The sequence below is a fragment of the Bison bison genome, unplaced genomic scaffold (assembly GCF_000754665.1).
Source record: "Bison bison bison isolate TAMUID 2011002044 unplaced genomic scaffold, Bison_UMD1.0 scf7180017864079, whole genome shotgun sequence".
Classification (NCBI taxonomy): Eukaryota; Metazoa; Chordata; class Mammalia; order Artiodactyla; family Bovidae; genus Bison; species Bison bison.
The window spans coordinates 1,296,713-1,304,388 of NW_011494651.1; the positions used below are offsets into that span (position 1 = coordinate 1,296,713).

At 52.7% G+C, this 7,676-nt stretch overlaps 1 protein-coding gene across 2 annotated transcripts in view; it reads left to right on the top strand.

Moving 5' to 3' along the window:
• The window catches only part of FBLN1 (fibulin 1), a 68,666-nt gene that overhangs the window by 32,060 nt on the left and 28,930 nt on the right, over nt 1-7,676 (top strand). The window contains exon 14 of one of the 2 annotated variants that reach the window (XM_010837613.1): nt 4,237-4,688. The exons of the other annotated variant lie outside the window; for it this stretch is intronic. Coding sequence (XP_010835915.1) covers nt 4,237-4,591 — 355 coding nt within the window. The 3' untranslated portion in view covers nt 4,592-4,688. Of the gene's footprint in view, nt 1-4,236; nt 4,689-7,676 lie in introns of those variants that run through there. 2 annotated transcript variants of the gene reach the window in all.

Sequence of the window (7,676 nt, forward strand, 5' to 3'; positions counted from 1 at the left end):
CTGACAGGCAGTTTGCCAGAGGCAGTAAGTTACACTTTCTGGGATGTTTGTAGTAAGTATGGGGTAGAGCAGAGTGGAATCATTGAAGTTGCAACTGACCAGGAAAATCAGGGCCGAATTTACTTGTGCGCATGTATTAATATAAAGCATGTAGTGAGTGTCAAGCTGATGCTGGGTACTGGAGATGAAGCCAAAGAGCCATGGGAATGGAATGGTCTGGAAGGAGCTGGGCCCAGAAATGCCCAGAGGGAGGAAGGGCTTGGGTGCTCTGTGGGGTTGGGGGTGTGGAGACCATCGGGGAGGAAGCAGTGTTCTGCTCTCTGGTGTGATGTCTGTGGGGGCAATACCAGAACTTCACACACACCACGTTCCCTGCCTTCCACACATGCCGTGTTAATCATTTGGCGAATGAAAACCCTGGGAGACATGGGAAAATTTAATACATGTGATGGAGACTCTAGCACCACCTGCTGGCCAGACCCACCAGACCCTTCCTGAAGTGTGTGTGTGTGTGTGTGTGTGTGTGTGTGTGTGAACACATAGCCTTTGAAGTGAGGGCTTCCCAGAGCAGCTGTGTGTGTGTGTGTGTACACATAGCCTTTGAAGTGAGGGCTTCCCAGATAGCTCAGTGATAAAGAATCCAGCTGCCAGCGCAGGAAACACAAGAGATATGGGTTCAATCCTTGAGTCAGGAAGATCTACTAGTGTAGGAAATCGCAACCGGCTCCCGTATCCTTGTCTGGGAAATCCCATGGACAGAGGAGCCTGGCGGGCTCCAGTCCATGGGGTCACAAAGAGTCGGGCATGACTGAGCGACTGAGCCAATACAGGCCAACTTTGCCTGCCATTTAGTAGACTGGAGACATGGACAAGTTACATGTCCTCACTGAGCTTTGGTCTTCCTGTTAGTAAAACAAGAATCATGTGGGACAGCGAGGGGAGCTTGGGGAAAGAGAAACTCTGACTTACCCAGCACGAGGCCAGGCACGTTCCTTGGTTTTTCCAGTCACCTGGCGCACCCCCTTTTGGCCTGGACCAGGGTGTCTGTCGGGGTGGGCTGCCCTCAGCAGTACCCACGCCTGCGTTCTTTGCCACTGCTCCCCCTCTGCCTGTCAGCCACCTCCCTTACAAAACCTTCATCTTCAGTGTTCCTGACTTTCACATGCCTTTACTAGCATGGAGCTCATTCCTAAGCTCATTTCTAAGAGCTGAAAATGGTAAACAGCCAAGTAAATGAAAGGATTCCAATGAGTGAGTTCTGATAAAGAGCCTGGACATAGGATGTAAAAAGAGACAGTGCTTGCTAACAATAAACGCCAAGTGTTAAATAAGTTCTAGTCACCCAACACGAGGCATGGAAACTGAAAAGCTGAAATGGAGGCATGATGGAAGACAAGGACAGTAGCAGATGCTCCCAACTGGAGAATCCAAGCACAGTTAAGATGGCGAGACTTCCTGGGACATGCTCTGTCAAGTCCTGTGGGGCTCAGCACCTTGGCTCTGCTCCTAAGGCAGCTGCCTTCATATTGTGGTGGAGTTCAAGAGGCAGAAGATAGGCCTGTTCTTATCATCTCACAGAAGGTTAGAACCTGTCCCCTTCCTGTCACAGGAAGTTAGAATCTGTCTGTATTCTGGCAAAGGAAGTTAAAACCTATCCTCATAATCCTGTCACAGGAGTTTAGGAGCAGTAAATATTCTCTCACAGGAAGTTAGGACGTGTCTCCATCATGTCACAGGAAGTTAGGACTTATCTCTGTCCTGTCACAGGAAGTTAGGACGTGTCTCCATCCTATCACAGGAAGTTAGGACCTGTGTGCATCCTGTCACAGGAAGTTAGGACCTGTCTGCTTCCTGTCACAGGAAGGTAGGACCTGTCATAGGAAGTTAGGACGTGTCTCCATCCTGTCACAGAAAGTTAAAACCGCTCCTCATATTGTCACAGAAAGTTAGGACCTGTCTCCATCTTGACCCAGGAAGTTAGAACCTGTCACAAGAAGTTAGGACCTGTCTGCATCCTGTCACAGGAAGTTAGGACCTGTCTCCATTGTGTCACAGGAAGTTAGGACATATCTCTGTCCTGTCACAGGAAGTTAGGACGTGTCTCCATCCTGTCACAGGAAGTTAGGACATATCTCTGTCCTGTCACAGGAAGTTAGGACGTGTCTCCATCCTATCACAGGAAGTTAGGACCTGTCTGCATCCTGTCACAGGAAGGTAGGACCTGTCTGCATCCTGTCACAGGAAGGTAGGACCTGTCGAAGGAAGTCAGGATGTGTTTCCATCGTGTCACAGGAAGTTAGAACCTGTCACAGGAAGTTAGGACCTGTCTCCATCGTGTCACAGGAAGTTAGGACATATCTCTGTCCTGTCACAGAAGTTAGGACGTGTCTCCATCCTGTCACAGGAAGTTAGGACGTGTTTCCATCCTGTCACAGGAAGTTAGGACCTGTCTGCATCCTGTCACAGGAAGGTAGGACCTGTCGCAGGAAGTCAGGACGTGTTTCCATCCTGTCATAGGAAGTTAGGACCTGTCACAAGAATCACAGGAAGTTAGGACGTATCTCCATCCTGTCACAGGAAGTTAAAACCGCTCCTCATATTGTCACAGAAAGTTAGGACCTGTCTCCATCTTGACCCAGGAAGTTAGAACCTGTCACAGGAAGTTAGGACCTGTCTGCATCCTGTCACAGGAAGTCAGGATGTGTTTCCATCGTGTCACAGGAAGTTAGGACCTGTCACAAGAGTCACAGGAAGTTAGGCCATGTCTCCATCCTGTCACAGGAAGTTAAAACTGCTCCTCATATTGTCACAGAAAGTTAGGACCTGTCTCCATCTTGACCCAGGAAGTTAGAACCTGTCACAAGAAGTTAGGACCTGTCTGCATCCTGTCACAGGAAGTCAGGATGTGTTTCCATCGTGTCACAGGAAGTTAGGACCTGTCACAGGAAGTTAGGACATGTCTCCATCCTGTCACAGGAAGTTAAAACCGCTCCTCATATTGTCACAGAAAGTTAGGACCTGAACCTGTCATAGGAAGTTAGGACCTGTCTGCATCCTGTCACAGGAAGTTAGGACCTGTCACAGGAAGTCAGGATGTGTTTCCATCCTGTCACAGGAAGTTAAAACTGCTCCTCATATTGTCACAGAAAGTTAGGACCTGTCTCCTTTGTGTCACAGGAAGTTAGGACCTGTCACAGAAAGTTAGGACCTGTCTCCTTTGTGTCACAGGAAGTTAGGACCTGTCACAGAAAGTTAGGACCTGTCTCCTTTGTGTCACAGGAAGTTAGGACCTGTCACAGAAAGTTAGGACCTGTCTCCTTTGTGTCACAGGAAGTTAGGACCTGTCACAGAAAGTTAGGACCTGTCTCCTTTGTGTCACAGGAAGTTAGGACCTGTCACAGAAAGTTAGGACCTGTCTCCTTTGTGTCACAGGAAGTTAGGACCTGTCACAGAAAGTTAGGACCTGTCTCCTTTGTGTCACAGGAAGTTAGGACCTGTCACAGAAAGTTAGGACCTGTCTCCATCTTGACCCAGGAAGTTAGAACTTGTCTCCATCTCTGCCCCAAGACTTGGCTGGTCCTGTGAATACAGACAGGGAACTGGGCCTAGAGTACAAAGCTTTAGGAAGGAAACACAGGAAAATACTTGACTGAGCACAAATCTAGCTTCCTTACACACTCTGTGACTTCGAAAAAGCCACTGATTATTTCAACCTCAGTTTCCTCATCTGAAAAATGGCCCTCAATGCCCCCTCACAGTGTGGGTGTGATCACTCTAGCAAAGGCATGCTGACGAATAGCCAAATTCTCTGTAAATGGCGGCAGCCATGTTTGCTGGCCTGGAGAGCCGCCCAGTGTCGCCCTGACCACTGTCTGGGCGAGGAGCTGGGAGCCTGGACGACACTCAGAGGGCAGGGTGTGCCTGGTGAGGACAGCCTGGGGTGGGGTCTGCCGGTGAGAGAGGGACACCCCTTGCTCCAGGCACAACCCTGGCCCCAGCCACCCAGCGCCCCCGAGGGTGTTGGAAGAGGCTAGTGCCTGAGGCAGCGGCTGGAGGTCCCCGGCACCTCCCACAGGTGAGTGAGGGGTGCTCTTCTCGTTGGCTGATTGGCCAGAGGGGCGGCGGGAGGCCCCGCCCAGCAGGCCCCCCGCTTACCCCGCCCCACGCTCTGTTGTTTCTCCGCTTGCTGAATGGGCCCTAACCCTCTCCTTGTCTCTCTGTCCACTTTTCTTGCAGCCGCTGCGAGCGCTTGCCTTGCCATGAGAATCAGGAGTGCCCCAAGCTGCCTCTGAGAATAACCCACTACCACCTCTCTTTCCCCACCAACATCCAAGTGCCCGCCGTGGTCTTCCGCATGGGCCCCTCCAATGTCGTCCCCGGGGACAGCATGCAGCTGGCCATCACCGGCGGCAACGAGGAGGGCTTTTTCACCACCCAGAAGGTGAACCACCACAGAGGGGTGGTGGCCCTCACCAAGCCCGTCCCCGAGCCCAGGGACATGCTCCTGACCGTCAGGATGGACCTCTCCCGCCACGGCACCGTCAGCTCCTTTGTGGCCAAGCTTTACATCTTTGTATCTGCAGAGCTCTGAGCACGCGCTTTGGGCCGTTGAGGGGCCCCCCTTGTTGCTTTCCCCACCCTCCCCTCCGGGATGCCAATAAAGGCTCAGCGGGCAATCCCACACAGCATGGCTGGCGTGCCTTGGTTTTATTTGGCGCGGTCGGGAGTGTCTGTGCTGCTTGTTCCTGGTGGGGAAGGGGGAGCCCAGCACTGCCTGGCGCCCCCAAGGGTGGCCAAGGAGTGTTTTCAGTGACGGGTCTGCGTCCAGGAGCCCCTGAGAGTGGGAGTCACAGTCCATACCGCCAGGGCGCCCCAGGCCAGGGCAGAGCGAGGTCAGATGTTTCATCTGAGATGATTCTTTGTCCCCTACTTGTGCTGAGCCCAGAGGACGAGGTGACGGAGGCCCCTAGGGATGGCTGAGCTCCATCCCCTCTCACTTCACAGATGTGGAAACTGAGGCCCAGAGAAGGGGAGGGGCTTGACCAAGGTGACGTGGCCTATGTGTGGTGGAAGGCAGTCTAGGACCCAGGTCTTCTGGTCCCAGCCTGGTTTCCTTGCTGTATTGCCAGGAGCTGAGCCTTTAACTGAGACCATAAAAGCTCCATCTTGGGACTCAAACCTCCCATTCTGTCTTGATGAGAAGCCCAAACTTGTGGAAGAACACTGAACGTGATCACAGCATCTTACATGCAGCCCTTACCTAAGGGAGGTCGGTTCCCTCCACAGAGGACCCCAGCTTTGTACCAGGAGGAGGCAAAGGGAGCCTGATGAATGTGTCGCTCATGGGCCCCCCTCAGTAAGCCCCGGGCCTTCCTGTGCGCTACTTCCCATCCTGTGGGGCAGGCGTGTCATCCCAGAGAGACTCGGGGAGGGGCGGGTGAGCGATGTGCGCAGGGTCACACAGTTGATCTTCGAACCTTGGTTTGCTGACGGCACAGCTCTGACTGTTCCATTCCGTCACGACACCGCCAACATGAACCTCGATGGGCCTGCCTCTCTTCGAAGATCTCTTCCACCGTGATCCCAGCCAAGCCCCCAGTGTGCCTCTCAAGGCACGGCATCATGTATTCCTGGCATCCACCTGCAGCCTGACCTCAAATTGTTCTCCCTTGCCTTGCTTCCCTTGAACCACACTGTTGGGTTCTCTGCTGCCACAGGCCCTTTGCACATGCGTTTGCACCCTTGACCATTCAGTTGTTGGCTGAACTGCAGTCACTGTGCCCCTGTCGCCACGGGGCCTCCCTGGACACCCTTGGGTCATGTTTACCCTGTCAGTCTTTCCCCTAACTCCGCCTCTGTGACGCTCCTCATAGTTTGCAGGCCTCTTGTCTGTGTTTCACTTTTGTCCCCCACCACCCAGAAGGCTCCGGGGAGTCAGGGAGCAAGTCTGTCTCGTTCAGGGCCATGTCCCTAAGCTCCTGGCGAGGCGTAGCATGCCGTAGGTCCTCTGCTTCTGTCTGCTGAGGGAATGGATGACTTCCTGCCAACGTCGCTTTGCATGTCTAACATTTCTGTGGCTGCTGATGCTGTTTTCAAGTAGGAACGTGAAGGGGAGGCAGAATGTCAAGAGGAATCAAGTGAAGGATACTGGAGGGGCCTAAGGTCCTTCCTACAAGGGCCTGGAAGAAGATGGGGAAGGGGTCCACTTTACTATCTAGTGGAGAGGACAGGTATACAGTTAACACGGTGCTCTGTGCCCTGTGACAGAGGCAGCAGGTAACTTGCCACAGGAGCATACACATGGTCCCAGCCACTTGCCTCCAAACCCCTGCTGTCTCCTAGACCCCTCTCTGAGCACCTCTGGTCTGGACCAGCTTGCGATCTCCCAAGCTGAAGCCAGAGGACCTCTCTGAAGGACCAGTCTGGTTGTGTCCCTCCCCTCTTTAGAACCTTCTATGACTAGCAGACGAAGCCCAACTCCCTTGGAATGGCACCTGAGACCGTGCCTGCTCCAGCCTCTGCCCACCTTTTCAGCCACGTGTCCCCCCTGTTCCCCACTCTGGCTGACCCCCTGCTAGTGACCAATGTTCTAGTTACGCAGAACTCCTGCCCCTCTCTACACTTGCTTTCTCCAGGCCATAGCACGCGCCATGCCTTCCTCCTGCAAATGGCCATTCTCCCTGAAGACGTATCTTAAAGGTCACCTTGTTGGTGAAGGCTTTTCTTAATCTGAGCTTTTCCAGAGCCAGGTGGACTCCATCAGAGCAGTTACCCTGGCATCTTGTTCTTTTTTTAAATACTTTTAAATGGTGCTATCAATTCCTTTATTTTTGGCCACGCCACGCAGCATGTAGGATCTTAGTGCCCCAACCAGGGATCGAGCCCATGGCCCCCACAGTGGAAGCGCAGAAAGTGCGAGTCTTCACCGCTGGACCACCAGGGAAGTCCTTGTTTCTGTTACTTTTTATCATCACCTTTTTAAAGGCAGAGATCGTGTCTGTGTTCTCTACACTTTTCAGAATGTCTGGCCTGTAGAAGGAGCTCAGTAAACATCTGAATAAACATGCATGGATGGATGGATGGATAGTATTTTCAAGGCTTAGTTCAGATACCACCTCTTCTGTGAAATCAACAAGACACAGCAGGGATTCGTCATTGTATTCAGTTACTCTTTCATCTGGGGGCTTCCCTGGTGGCTCAGCTGGTGAAGAATCCACCTGCAATGCAGGAGACCCCTGTTCAATTCCTGGGTCAGGAAGATCCGCTGGAGGAGAGACAGGCTACCCACTCCAGTATTCTTGGGCTTCCCTGGTGGCTCAATTGGTGAAGAATCCACCTGCAATCAGGAGACCCCCGTTCAATTCCTAGGTCAGGAAGATCTGCCGGCGGAGAGATAGGCTACCCACTCCAGTATTCTTGGGCTTCCCTGGTGGCTCAGCTGGTAAAGAATCCCCCCACAATGCAGGAAACCCCGGTTTGATTCCTAGGTTGGGAAGATTGGCTGGAGAAGGGAAAGGCTCCCTACTCCAGTATCCTGGCCTGGAGAATTCCACGGACTGTGTAGTCCATGGGGTTGCAAAGAGTCGGACACAACTGAGTGACTTTCACTGTTCTTTCATCATGGTCCTGCTTATTGAGGCTGGGGGAGCTTTTTGCCCCTGGGAGTGTTAAGATGT